This window comes from Meles meles, chromosome 5 (assembly GCF_922984935.1).
Source record: "Meles meles chromosome 5, mMelMel3.1 paternal haplotype, whole genome shotgun sequence".
NCBI classification, from domain to species: Eukaryota; Metazoa; Chordata; class Mammalia; order Carnivora; family Mustelidae; genus Meles; species Meles meles.
In genome coordinates, this window is record NC_060070.1 from 16,841,084 (window position 1) to 16,854,364 (window position 13,281).

At 53.0% G+C, this 13,281-nt stretch overlaps 2 protein-coding genes across 2 annotated transcripts; one reads left to right on the forward strand and one right to left on the reverse strand.

The window, feature by feature from the left end:
- The first annotated feature begins 3,494 nt into the window (after positions 1–3,494).
- On the forward strand, positions 3,495–4,740 carry LOC123942084 (UL16-binding protein 6-like). Its single transcript, XM_046006038.1, has 3 exons — positions 3,495–3,589; positions 3,863–4,199; positions 4,395–4,740. Exons 1-3 carry the CDS (start codon positions 3,495–3,497, stop codon positions 4,707–4,709), a joined length of 747 nt encoding a protein of 248 aa, XP_045861994.1. The 3' UTR covers positions 4,710–4,740.
- Positions 4,741–11,386: 6,646 nt separating this feature from the next.
- On the reverse strand, positions 11,387–13,271 carry LOC123942505 (UL-16 binding protein 5-like). The gene is made up of 3 exons (XM_046006476.1): positions 13,198–13,271; positions 11,905–12,168; positions 11,387–11,696 (listed from the first exon to the last, which is right to left on the reverse strand). Exons 1-3 carry the CDS (start codon positions 13,217–13,219, stop codon positions 11,413–11,415), a joined length of 570 nt encoding a protein of 189 aa, XP_045862432.1. The 5' UTR covers positions 13,220–13,271; the 3' UTR covers positions 11,387–11,412.
- Positions 13,272–13,281: the final 10 nt, after the last annotated feature.

Consider the following 13,281-nt stretch of genomic DNA (forward strand, 5'->3'; position numbering starts at 1 on the left):
TGAATTGTGGTCCCCCAAAAGTTATGCTGAAGTCCTAACTCCTGGTCTTGGGAAGGTGGTTTTATGATTTTATTTGGAAATAGGGTCTTTGCAGCTATATTCACATGAAAATGAGGTCATTAGGGTGAAACACCATCGAGTAGGACTGTTGTCCCTGTAAGAAGGGACCAGAGACAAACAGGGAGGAAGTCACGTGGATACACAGAGGCACAGAGGGAAGCAGGCCCTGTGACAACAGAAACAGACATCAGCAAGAGCCGAACAGAGCCCAAGAATGTCAAGCATGGCAGGAAGCATCCAGAAGCTGGGAGACAGAACATGGCTCTGCGGAGGCCTTGCTCTCTATATTCCAGCCTTCAGAATGGGAGGGGAAGAAAATCCCATTTTGTATTATTTTTTCTTCTTGAATTTATTTTTTATTGAGATATAATTGATACACAGCATTATATTAGGTTAGGATGCACAAGGTAACGGTTGGATATTCGTGTATATTGTGAAGTGGTCAGCACAATAAGTCTCGTTTCGAGACCCACTCTCAATAGCTTTGAAACATACAACACAGTTATCATTAACTACAGTGAACATGCTGTACACTATATCCACAAGACTTTTTTAAAAAGATTTTATTTATTTTTTTTTCATTTATTTAAAGATTTTATTTATTTATTTGACAGACAGAGATCACAAGTAAGCACAGAGGCAGGCAGAGAGAAAGGAAGCAGGCTCCTTGCTGAGCAGAGAGCCCAATGTGGGGCTGGATCCCAGGACCCTGGGACCATGACATGAGCAGAAGGCAGAGGCCTTAACTCACTGAGCCACCCACGTGCCTCATAAAGATTTTATTTATTTATCTGACAGAGAGAGAAAGAGATCCCAAGTAGGTAGAGCAGCAGGCAGAGAGAGAGGGGAAGCAGGGTCCCTGCTGACCTCAGGACCCTGAGATCATGACCTGAACAAAGGCAGAGGCTTAACCCACTGAGCCACCCAGGCGGCCCCCACATGACTTTTAAGTTCATAACTGGAAACTTATACCTGTTGGCCACGAGAAGGGAAGGTACTGATGGTGGAAATGAAGATGGAAAAGACAGGACAATGGGTGAAAGAGGAGCAGACCAGCAGTACCAGAAAGGACTGATATATTCTAGGAAATACGGCAGGAGGGGGCGGGTCCGGGGGCGGAGTCAAGCCCGAAGAGAAAAATATTCTGTAGAAACCACTGATCGCGGTGGAGTAGAGCTGCGAGGAGCTTCCCAGGGCGAATGGAGTGGACTGGGGTCTCCGGCGTCCGTCTTGGCCTCCTGCTCTGGTTTTCCCGCCGGTCTGTCCTAGAGCAGGCTGCCGCCCTGAGTTCAGAGGCGGAACCTGGGGGTGGGAGCGGGGTGTTGGGGATTGAGCAGTAAGACCGGGGAGCAGAACCGGTGTCCGCGGAGCGATTCTGGAGCCTTCTCGCCCCGATGACTCGGACTCCTCAGTTATCCTCTGCATTCGCTTTCTGCCTGGAGGGTGTCCGGGCGGTTGTGGGCAACCACAACCAGAAAGGTGGAAGAGGAAATCTCTGAAAGTTTGGCCAGGCCCCGGGGGTGGGGAGCACAGTGGAGGGAGAGAGGGCCCAGCTGGAGATCTGTGGTTCTTCACAGTCTCTGCAGCCTCCTCAAGGAGCCCAGAGTAAGCCCAGAGCTCCTAACTCTAGGCAGGACTCCGGGCTTTCCCAGGGAGGGGGCCGCCACACGACGACGTGCCTCGAAGACCTGCCTGAGTCATGGTGCCCACTGTGGTCAACCAGTCCAAGTGGGATGGACTTGTCCGCACACTTGGGCAGGGGATTACCGCTCTCCCTCCCCGAGGGACACCAGACTCTCCTTCACCAGCACCTCCCAGCTCAGGTTGCACAGCTCTGGTGTTCTCTGGCCAGAGACCTCCTTGCTCCCAGTCCTAGGAGCATACAGGCCCACAGCCTCTTTTATAGGGTGTGACTTTCTCTCCTGTGAGTGCCATTGCTCCCCAGAACACTAGGGCTCTCTTCCTGATATTCATATCAGGATGTCACAAAGGGCACAGAGCCCATTTTCCTACAGGGCTCTGTGGTGTGGGTGCTAAGGGTCCTGGGGCCCAAGGAGCCAGTCCTGTGGCACCTTCATCCATGGATTGTCTGTGGCTGCTTGCCAGCTACAACAGCACATTCAGTGGTTACAACAGAGACCTATGCAATATTCAATAGACACAGAAAATCTTTGCACCGTTTTTGAGAAGACTGGATGGAGTGCTGGTTCTCTTTACACCAGGCTGGCATTTCAATGAAAATCGAATAGGGTTCCTCATGTCCTTGCACCCTGAGGGAGGCTTTAAGGTTGGTACTCATCTCTGTCCTTGCATCCAGGATAAGATACTTTTGTATTTTATTTATTTATTTATTTATTCACTTATATATATTTATTTATTTTTAATAAATTTATTTATTTATTTATTTGACACACGGAGAGAGACAGCAAGAAAGGGAACACAAGCAGGAGTGGAAGAGGGAGAAGCAGGCTTCCCACTGAGCAGGGAGCCTGATGTGGGACTCCATGCTGGGCCCCCCCGAATTATGACCTGAGCAGAGGGAGATGCCTCATGACTGAGCCGCCCAGGCGCCTCTAAAATACTTTTTTAACACTGTGTTTGGAGAAAAGAGTAGACAGTGTGAGAATATTGGACTTCAATGTCCCTGCCACCCAGCTGCCAACCCACAGGTAATTGAACTACAAACAGTTTTCACTCCTGTAACAAATATGGGGAATGGGAAAGGACCACTGCACGGGTACCTGAACCAGTGTTGTCACTGGGAATAGGACCTGGGGCAGGTGACTTCTCATTATCTGCAATACTGGCCATTTCAATGACAGGGGCCCTGATGACACTAGGGTCCCTGAGGACGATGTCAACTCACACACTAGGTCCACTGACAATGTCTGCACGGTCTCTGCTCCCAGTGTCTACCCGCCCCTGTGAATGACCACATGACCCTTTGCGGAAGGCCAGCAGGAAGCACTGTACTTGCTGTTGACCTGAAGGGTCCTTTCTGATGGACAGCTTGCTTCTGCCTCTACTACAATGTTCCAGCTCTGAGAACGGGCTCAGGTCTGGAACCCAGGCAGAGGATCCAGACTCTGTCTTGGGTGTTCGCTTTTAGGTTCCTCTTCGTCCATCCTGGGACTTGGTCATTGATTCAATTGTTTAAATCTAGCAGCTTCTGGGTTGGCCATCTGGCTATCTTGCCTCTAGGATCACCATGTTCCGTGAGCCCAAGGAATGGAGAGCTTTCTGTGGGGCAGGCCTGGCTGGCATTCCAGCCTTCGGATCATTGAAGTCTTTGCCCCATCCCTGCTTCAGACAGTTGGGCGCCTGCACCTCCAATTGCTTACTTCGGGAGTTTTCACCCATTACTACTGCTTCTCTAACACCGCCTCCTTCAGCCAAGGTTGGCCATCAGACAGAAATCACTGACCTTCTTGACAATGCTGGAGCCCTGCTCGCAGTGCAGTCTTTATGACTTTGCTATAAAGCGTTCTCCGGACCTGTCCATGAGCACAGTTGGAGGACCTGTGTTTAGGTACCTGTTTGGCATTTCCTGCTGTATCTATTCTGTCAAAGGCTGACATGCTGGGTATCAGCCTGATAGACACAGGGGACATTTCAATGGCTGTGTGGCCTCCTGCCAGGCAGAGGCATCCTGATCCTATCCCAACAGGGGAAGAGAACAGCCTCTCCTGCTGGGGGGAGGGGCTGTGCAGGGACAGTCCTTGCTCTGCCAGCTCAGCCCTCCAGGGATGCCACTGCCGTCACCTGGCTGGCCGCGGGGTGCCTGCTGCTCCTTGTCTTCCAGCCCCAACCTCTACTTCTACTGTTTTCCCTTCGCAGCTGCTCCTGCGCTTTCCTACAATTTCTCCATCACATCTCAGCCCAGGCCTGGACCATCATGGTGTGAGATTCAAGGCCAAGTGAATGGAATCAAGTTTCTTTCCTATGCCTGTGGGAACAAGGAGGTCAAACCTGTTGGTCCTCTGGGGATGAAGCTGAAGGACACAGCATTCCTGGGGACACAGAGGGAACCTCTGAAAGAGCTGGGGGAAGAGCTCAGAAAGAAACTGCTGGACATCAAAGCAGAGATTTTCACTGAGAGCAGTGTGTCTGAAGGCCCAGGGCAGAAGGAGAACATGTTGGCAGGGCGGGGAGCTATTGTGTTCATGTAAAACTTCAAAGTGGGTCCCAACATGTGGCCCTGTAGCATGGACAGAAAAGGAGGAATGAGCAGGACCAGGAGGGCTGAAGGAGAGCCAAGGACTGCGCAGCGGGTGGAGCAAAGGATTGGTCAGGTCCAGAGGCTGACCTGTTTCCCCTGATGGGGGTGTGTGTAGATTCTCTCCAGGATGCAGGGCAGGCTCATGTGTGAGCGTGGGGCCAACAGACACACCAGAGGATCCTGGTGGTTTGTCTTCAATGAGCAGTTAACTCACTTCTTTGACCCAGAGAACAGAAAGTGGACAGTGGTTCTTCCTGGAGGCCAACAGTTCAAGGGCACGTTGGACAATGACGAAGAGCTGACCAAGCTCCTCGTGGGGACGTCAAACGGAGACTGTAAGAGCTGGCTCCAGCACGTATGGGAGCACTGGGATGAAACGCAGGCAACCACAGGTAACTCAGAAGACTGGATAGAGTGCTGGTTCTCTTGAAATGGCCTCAACCTGCCCCACAGTGGTGTGTGTGTGTGTGTCTGTGTGTGTGTGTGTGTGTCTGTGTGTGTCTGTGTGTGTCTGAGGGAGAGAGAGATATTCATCCATCCATGGCAAATGTTCCTGGCAGAATAATGGCCACAGGAATGTTCTAGAATCCTTCCTTTCCCTTCTCACTTCGTGGAATTTTTTCCTCGCTGCACATTCCTTTGTGCTCGGGTAATGTTGGATTTCTTGCTGCCCCAAACAGGGGAGCATCAGTCTTTTCCAGGGCTGGTGTTCTTACTGCTCCCTTTTCTGAGAATCATTGTCTTTCCATGTCACCCGGCGTATTGCTGGGAATCCTGCAGTGCCACTGGACTATCGCTGTCACCATCCTTGTCCTGCGTCACCTCCATCTGTCACAGCAGGAGCGACTGCTTACGTTGCAAGCCCTGCTTCCCCTTTTGGCTGGAGGAGCCCCTGGGGGACAGTGTACATCCCATCACTCCTTCCCAACATCAGAACTGGTCACAGCAGCTGCCACAAGGACAGTGACAGACACCGTCTGCCTGGTAGGATGGACCTGGGCCAGCAGGAGCTGAGGAAGCCTCCCCCAGTTTGGGGTCCCTACTGGGGCTCTGATTCTTGCAGTTTCATTTCAGTGCCACCAACAACACAGCAAGGTGTGGCCCAGACCATGAACATCTGTATGGTCATCGTGAGCCCCGATGTCGTCATCATCATTGTCATCATAATTTGCATAATCATCAAAAATCGATATTCTGTGTGGAACTTCCTTAGAAGGACAGGTAGTGAGAGCAGTTTGAGAGGGAAGGAAGGGTCAAATGGCCTGGTTTGAGCACAGGGAACAGTGAATTCCCAGCCTCACCCCTGCCCACTGCCTGTACCTTCTCACAGGGCAATGGGACCAGGTGAATGAGATCTCATATCATGTGTTGGCAACAGTTTGGACAAGATCATCGATGAGCTATGATATGACCTCACTCACTGTTAAGGCCACTGGAGAGGGGAGCGGCCCACACCACTACATAAGGCCTGTTGCCTGAAGGGATTGACAGAAGTTAGGCCTGGCTCTGAACCTGTTCTCCATTGGAGAGAGCCAGTTTGGGCCCAGGGTGGGTGGTTTGGGGACAGTGGGGACACACAGCATGGGCCGTACTCCCCTTTGAGTATGAGCAGCACAGTGGCTTATTGGGACATCTCAAGGAGAAAGAGACTCCTTCCTGGCAGTTACAAGGACAGAGGCCAGAGTCTAATCCCAGGAAGAGGGAGTGGGAAGGCCTCTGCAGACAATCTCAAAGGACTGGACAGTAGTGCCCTGTTTCCCCAGAATGTGGCTAGTGTCTTCGCATGTAAGGCAGCAAGCACCTAGTACAGACCGTGCATGATCGAACTAGAAGGAGGTCAGTTCTCCGTGCAACAGTGGGACCCCTGACTGAGGCTGGTGCTGTCCCTGGAAGCCAGCTTCCTGCAGACCTCAGATCCTGAGCCCCTGAGCAGCCCCTGCTTTGAGCAGAGCTGACCTGGGGGATGGGCTAACTGAGCTCGCCTGTGAGCTCCCAGCTGAGCCAGACCAGGAATGGATGGGATGGGGGAAGGATCATCAGACTAAGAGCTCTGCATGCTGCTCACCAGGAGGAAGGGAAAAGAAGGACCTTTGCCCACAGTGTTCCCTAAGGTTAGAGGTATCAAGTGCAGGCCTCTGTACTCTGTCAAATCCCCCAGCAGGACCTTTAGGGCTGGCCATGAGAGGGAGCATCAGAATCTGAGTCACATGAGCACATTGTTTTCTTAATCTTTTTGGTCCTGCTTCCAGACTATTGATAACATGGCCTGGGACTGACTCAGTGATTTGGTTCAGGAGGAAGGAGTTTCATAAAGGTGGCTGGACCTAGGGCTGGGGACATGGCTGGAGGGGAAATGCATGCCCCTGGGCGAAGGCTGGGCTCCGGGGTGGAGAGTGCTGGAAAAGGGCAGTCCCAGGACAAGGGATACCCAGAACTTCCTCAGCCATGGAGACAAACACCTGTTCTTTTCTTAGACTGCCAAGTCCACCAAGAATCCCCTGACAGTGGGACCAGCTTTGGACCAGCTGCCTTTGGATGAGATGCTGTTTATTTTCAATCCACCAGCACTTTCAAACTTACAAATCCAGAAATCTCAGTCTGACCACGTGGTGCAGGACAAAGAACCTCCCATGTCCCTTCTTGCATTTGGTGGCTCTCCTGTTGACCAGGCTCCTTGTGGGGATGTCAAACGGAGACTGTAAGAGCTGGCTCCAGCAAGTATGGGAGCACTGGGATGAAATGCAGGCAACCACAGGTAACTCAGAAGACTGGAAGGAGTGCTGGTTTTCTTGAAATGAACTCCACCTACCCCACAGTGGGGTGTGTGTGTGTGTGTGTGTGTGTGTGTACGCATGTCTGAGGGAGAGAGAGAAATTCATCCATCCATGGCAAATTCTTCCTGGAATTTTAATGGCCTCGGGAATGTTCTAGAATCCTTCCTTTCCCTTCCTGCCTCTTGGATTTTTTTCATCACTGCACACACCTTGTGCTCAGGTATTTCTAGGATTTCTTGCTGCCCCAATCAGGGGCACATCAGTCTGTTTCCAGAGATGGTGTTCTTACTGACCCCGTTTCTGAGAATAATTGTTGTTTCCATGTCAACTGGTGTATTGATGGGAATCCTTCCTTCAGTGCCACTGGACTGTCAGCTCCTGAGAGGTGGTCGCTGTCACCATCCTTATCCTGCATCAGCTCCTGTCTGTCACAGCAGGAGCGACTGCTTATATCGCAAACGCTGCTTCCCCTTTTGACTGGAGGAGCTCCTAGGGGACAGGACACATCCCCTCCTCACTTCCCAACATCAGGACTTGTCACAGCAGCTTCTACAAGATGGCCTGGTAGGATGGACCTGGGCCAAAAGGAGCGGAGGAAGCTTCCCCAGTTTGGGGTCCCAACTTGGGCCCTGATTCTTGGGGTTTCATTTCAGCACCACCAACAATGCAGCAAGATGTGGCCCAGACCAGGAACATCTGGAAAGTCATTGTGAGCCCCGACGTCGTTGTTATCGTCATCGTTGTGGTCATCGCCATCATCATAATTTGCATAATCATCAAAAATCGACACTCTGTGTGGAACTTCTTTAGGAGGACAGGTAGTGAGAGCAGTTTGAGAGGGAAGGGAGGGACAGATGGCCTGGTGTGAGCACAGGGAATGGTGAATTCCAGCCTCACCCCTGCTCACTGCCTGAACCTTCTCACAGGGCAGCGGGAACAGATGAGTGAGATCTTATATGATGTGTTCTCAACAGCTTGGACAAGCTCTGCCCTGAGCTCTGATATGACCTCACTCACTGTTAAGGCCTCTGAGAAAGGGGAGGGGCCCACACCACACCTTAAGGCCTGTTGGTGCTAAACGGATTGAGGGAAGTCACTCCTGGCTCTGACCGGGTTTTCCATTGGAGAGAGTCAATTCGGGCCCAGGGTGGGTGGGGTGGGGACAGTGGGGACACACAGCATGGGCTATACTCCCTTTTGAGAGAGAGCAGCATGGCAGGTCCATGGGACATCTCAAGGAGAAGGGGACTCCATCTGGGCAGTTACAAGGACAGGGGTCAGGGTCTCATCCCAGGTAGAGGGAGTGGGAAGGCCTCTGCCGACCAACTCAAAGGGCTGGACAGTGGTGCCGTGTTCCCCCAGAACATGGCTTGGCTCTTCGAATGTGAGGCAGCAAGTGGGCAGTAGAGAGCCTGCATGACGGGACTAGAAGGAGGCCAGTTCTCCGTGCAACAGTGGGAACCCTGGCTGAGGCTGGTGCCGTCCCTGGCAGCTTCCTGCAAACCTCAGATCCTGAGCCCCTGAGCAGCCCCTGCTTTGAGCAGAGCTGACCCGGGGGATGGGCTAGCTGAGTTCGCCTGTGAGCTCCCAGCTGAGCCAGACCAGGAATGGGTGGGATGGGGATGGGATCACTAGACTAAGAGTTCTGTGTTCGACTCTCCAGGAGGCTAGAAGGGAAAGGAAAAGAAAGACTTTTGCCCACAGGGTTCCCCAAGGTTAGAGGTGTCAAGTGCTGGCCCCTGTCTTCTGTCAGATCCCCCAGCAGGACCTTTAGGACCTGCCATGAGAGGGAGCATGGGAACCCGAGTCACGTGAGCACATTGGTTTTACTCACATTGGTCCTGAGCCCCGACCACTGGTAATAGGGCCGGGGGCTGACTCCGTGATTTGGTTCAAGAGGGAGGAGGTTTGTAAAGGTGACTGGGCCCAGGGCTGGGGACAAGGCTTTGGGAAATGCATGCCCCTCGGTGAGGGCTGGGCTCTGGGGTGGGGAGTGCTGATGAAGGGCAGCCCCAGGACGAGGACACAGGATTTCTTCAGCCATGGAGACAAACACCTGTTCTTTTCTTAGGCCCTACTACTGAACACCTAGGCTCAAGACTAAAGCCACCAATGATTCATCTGTTCCCATGACATAGATCCTGGCCCACTCCTCTGGCCAGGTGAGAAGACCTAAGAGAGTGGCTGGGAGCCCTACCCAGAAAGGGACCTGGATCCTTTCCTGTAGCCTTGGGGAAGGTTACAGGCAAAGTACCACATTCCCTTGTCTTCAGCCTCTCCTCACCTTGGTAGCTGAACACAAGGTCTGAGTGTGACTGTCCTTGCCCTGCCACACCCTTTCCTGGTCCTGTCAGGTGACAGCATCCCACTCTAACAGCAGCTCAGTGCCCTCTCCTGAGGCACGCTGAGGCACCTCTGCTCAAGGCAGGGGCAGTTCAGCTGACTGAGGCTCTGGGCTCTGCAGGAGGCTCGCTGCCAGGTTCTGAGAGCACCAGGGCTGAGTCAGGTATCCCAGGGCACTCTGGAGCTCTGGCCTTCTGATCTCGTCCTGGAGAGTCTCCCCCATGGACTCTCTGGCTTAGCTGCCACCACCCAAGCTGAGTTGTGTGGGAGCAGAGCCCTTCAAGTCAGCCTTTGGTTGGGTGGGCAATGGCCTTCCCATCCCTCTTCTTTGGTTCAGACATGGACCCCTCTCCTGGAAGCAGCATGGAGAGGTCCCCCATCCCTAGGACACACCACGTGCAGTCACCTGCTGCTCTCCCCCAAGCCAGAGTGTTGCCCATGCCTGGTGCTCCGACTGTCTGCACACCACCCTCCCCCGGGCCCCTCCCAGGTGAAAAGTTGGTTTGAGCCAGGCCTGATTTGACTCAATCCCTTTAGCAAGATGCAAAGTTTGGGGACAGGGGCGGGGGAGCCCTGTTCTTTCCCAGCAGCCTTAGCGAGGCCCTATCAGAGCTCAAGGCTAAGTTTGCCCAGGTAACAGCTATCGAGCATGTGAGAACTTGGTCCTGGCTCCTTTTATAGGTCAAGTTGACGGGCCAAGGGACGCCCCCCAATAGCTGGGAAAACATTCTTTCTGGGTCTGTCTAGAGAGTGTTTCTGGAAGACATGAGCATTTGAATCAGTAGACTGAGTAAAGGAGACTGTCCTCATCGAATCCACGAGAGCCTTAATGGAACAAGTGGTGGAGGAAAGGTGACTTTGCTTTGGCTGGGCCATCCTTCTCCTGCCCTCAGCGTTGGTCATTAGCACTCCTGGTGTTTGGTTCTTTGGACCAGGACCTAGACTTACACCACAGATGCCCTGATTCTCAGGCCTTCGGGTTTGTGCTGGAAACCCCACCACCACCTTCCTTGTTTCTCCAGCTCACAGACCCCCTAGTCGTGAGCCAATCCCTTATAATAATTATCTACCTCAACCTCTACATCAACAGCTCCTGATGAGTCTCTTTCTTGGGAGAAGCTAATATAGTCCAATGCATCTGGTCTCATGTTCAGGTGAGAAGTTTCAGGCAATAGGACAAGGGCTGGCCATTCACCTTTCTCTGTGCTCATTTTGGGCCATCTGCCTCTCACTTCTGACTCAGTTCTACCCAGAGTACCTGTTACTCAAAGGAGCATGCCTTGGACAACAAGGAGGATTGAGTGCGTGAGGACCACAAGGAGGACGGAAGTGATCGGCCTGATGGTTGCGCCTTTGACCAGAGCTACATGCGGGGTTGTGGCCGGTGCTCCTGAAATGGAAACACAGTAGTGAGAGCCCTGATCCGGAGCCCCAAACTGGTGGCATGAGTCTTTAACTGCTGCTGCCCCACGCAATCCTACAGCCCAGATGTCCTCCTTCTGCCATTTTTTTTTTTGGCAGCCGCTGTGACTGGTCGTAGGGATGGAAGGAGGGGCGGTTCATGCAGATCATATAGCTAATGGGGGAAGCAAGGCTTTCCATATAGACAGTCACTCCTGCTGTGACAGAAGAGGAGGGGACACATATGGATGGTGACAGAGACATCTTGTCAGGAGCTGACATTTCACCTGCACTGAAGGATTTCGAGAGAGAGACCAGGGGAGACAAAAAACAACAATAAGACTCAGAAAAGGGAATAGTAATAAGTAAACCCCTGGAAACAGAAGGATGCCTTCAGGTTGGGGCCAGGAAGAAATCCACAGAGAGAGAACAAAAGGTATGTGCAGTAGGGAGAGATGCCAGTAGGTGAGAAGGGAAAGGAAGGATACTAGAACATACTAGTGGGCCCTTGTACTCCTAAGAACAACTCATCATGTATGCATCATTACACACACACACACACACACTATGGGGTCGGCCAATCTCTTCAAGAGAACCAGCACTCCACCCAGTCTTCTAGTTACCTGTGGTCTCCTGCATCTCATTGCTGTGCTCCTGCACTTTCTGGAGCCATCCCTTACAGTCTCCGTTTGCGATCTTCATGAGGAGCTCGGTCAACTCTCTGTCGCCGTCCAACATGTCCTTAACCTGTTGGCCTCCAGGAGGAACCTCTATCCACTTTCTGTTCTCCGGGTCAAAGATGTAGGTTAACTGATCATTGAAGACAAACTGCCAGGATCCTCTGGTGTGTCCGTCAGCCCCACGCTCACACATGAGTCTGCCCTGCATGATGAGAGAATCTGCCCCCACCAGGGGAAACAAGTCAGCCTCTGGTCTTGACCAATCCTTTGCCCCACCCGCTGCCCAGCTCCCCTTCAGCCTCCTGTTCCTGCTCCAGCCTCCTTGTCTGCTCTGACTGCTGGGACCCACTTTGAAGTTTTACATGAACACCATAGCTCCCCAGCCCTACCAAAGTGTTCTCCTTCTGCCGTGGGCCTTCAGACTCACCTCTCTTAGTGAAAATCTCTGCGTTGATGTCCAGCAGTTTCTTTCTGAGCTCTTCCCCCAGGTCTTCCAGAGTTTCCATCTGTGTGTCCCAAAAGGCTGTGTCTTTCAGCTTCATCCCCCAAGGACCAACGGGTATGACCCACTTGCTCCCACAGGCATAATAAAGAAACTCGTTTCCATTGACCTGGCCTTGAATCTCACACCATGGTTGTCCGGGCCTGGCCTGAGATGTGATGGAGAAATTGTAGGAAAGCAAGAGAGTATCTGGGAAGGATAAACACAGGTGGAGGTTGGTGCTGGAAGAAAAAGAGCAGTAGGCACCCCCCTGCCATCCCGGTGACAGCAATAGAATGTGTGCAAGACAGAGCAAGGACTGTACCTGCACAGCGGCTCACCCTAGTGTAGAGGCTAGCGCCCTCCCCCTTTTGGGATAGGATCAGGATACCTCTGCCTGGCAGGAAGCCACATACCCCAGATGGGAACCTGTGTCTACCAGGCCAAATGCTGCATCAGTCACTCTACCCAGTGCAGGCACAGGCCAGCCATGTCACAGTCCTGTGACATGCAGTACCGTCAGGACGCAGGCCAGTGTCCTGTCGGAAGATGAGGGGCAGGGTAGGGGCAGTGAGGACAGAATCCAAAGTCAGGTGAGGGAGAGTTCAAGACCATGGGTCACAGGATTCCGTAGGGCCCAGGAGGTGGCCATAATGTGCTCCAAGGAGGAGTCCAAGTAAAGTGAAGAAAGGCCTTTCCGGTGTTGCACTGACTAGATTATCAAGAGGTTCCTGAGCAGAGACTAGAGGAAGGGATCACAAGGCTCAGAGAAACGCGTCAGTCAGAATGATATAAAATAGAAGCAAAACAAACAAAAAACTCCCCAAACAGAAAAACCCAAAAAGGTCCACAAAAGATATCCAGGGGAGCGCTGGAGGGGCGGGGGTGGTGACTCATGGAGAAGTTGCTTCAGTGCCAGAGTCGGGGAGTGTGCGGGGTCCAGACCCTGTGCCATAGCCCTGTCCTGTATGCAGGCCAGGGCTCCAGGGCTGGGATCCCTCTCCCTGAGGGGGCTGGCGGGGGCTGGGGGCGACAGCGGACTCCCGGCAGCGGCCTCTCTCCCTCCCCCCCTGCTCCAGCGCCCAGAGCCTGGCAGTCCCCTCTTTTCCACAGGGCGACAAAGTCCTGGCGGTGGACTCCGAGGAGCTGGAAAGGAGCCCGCGGGCTGCGGCCACTTGGCAGGGGGAGAGGGATGGCGGCCAAAGCCGGCGACAAGGTTCCCAAGTTCCCGAGACTCACTCGTCTCTGCTCCGCCGCGCATCGCGCCCACGACCAACCAGGCAGCCAGCGCCGTGATCCCCCGCAGCAGCTGCAGGAGAGCTG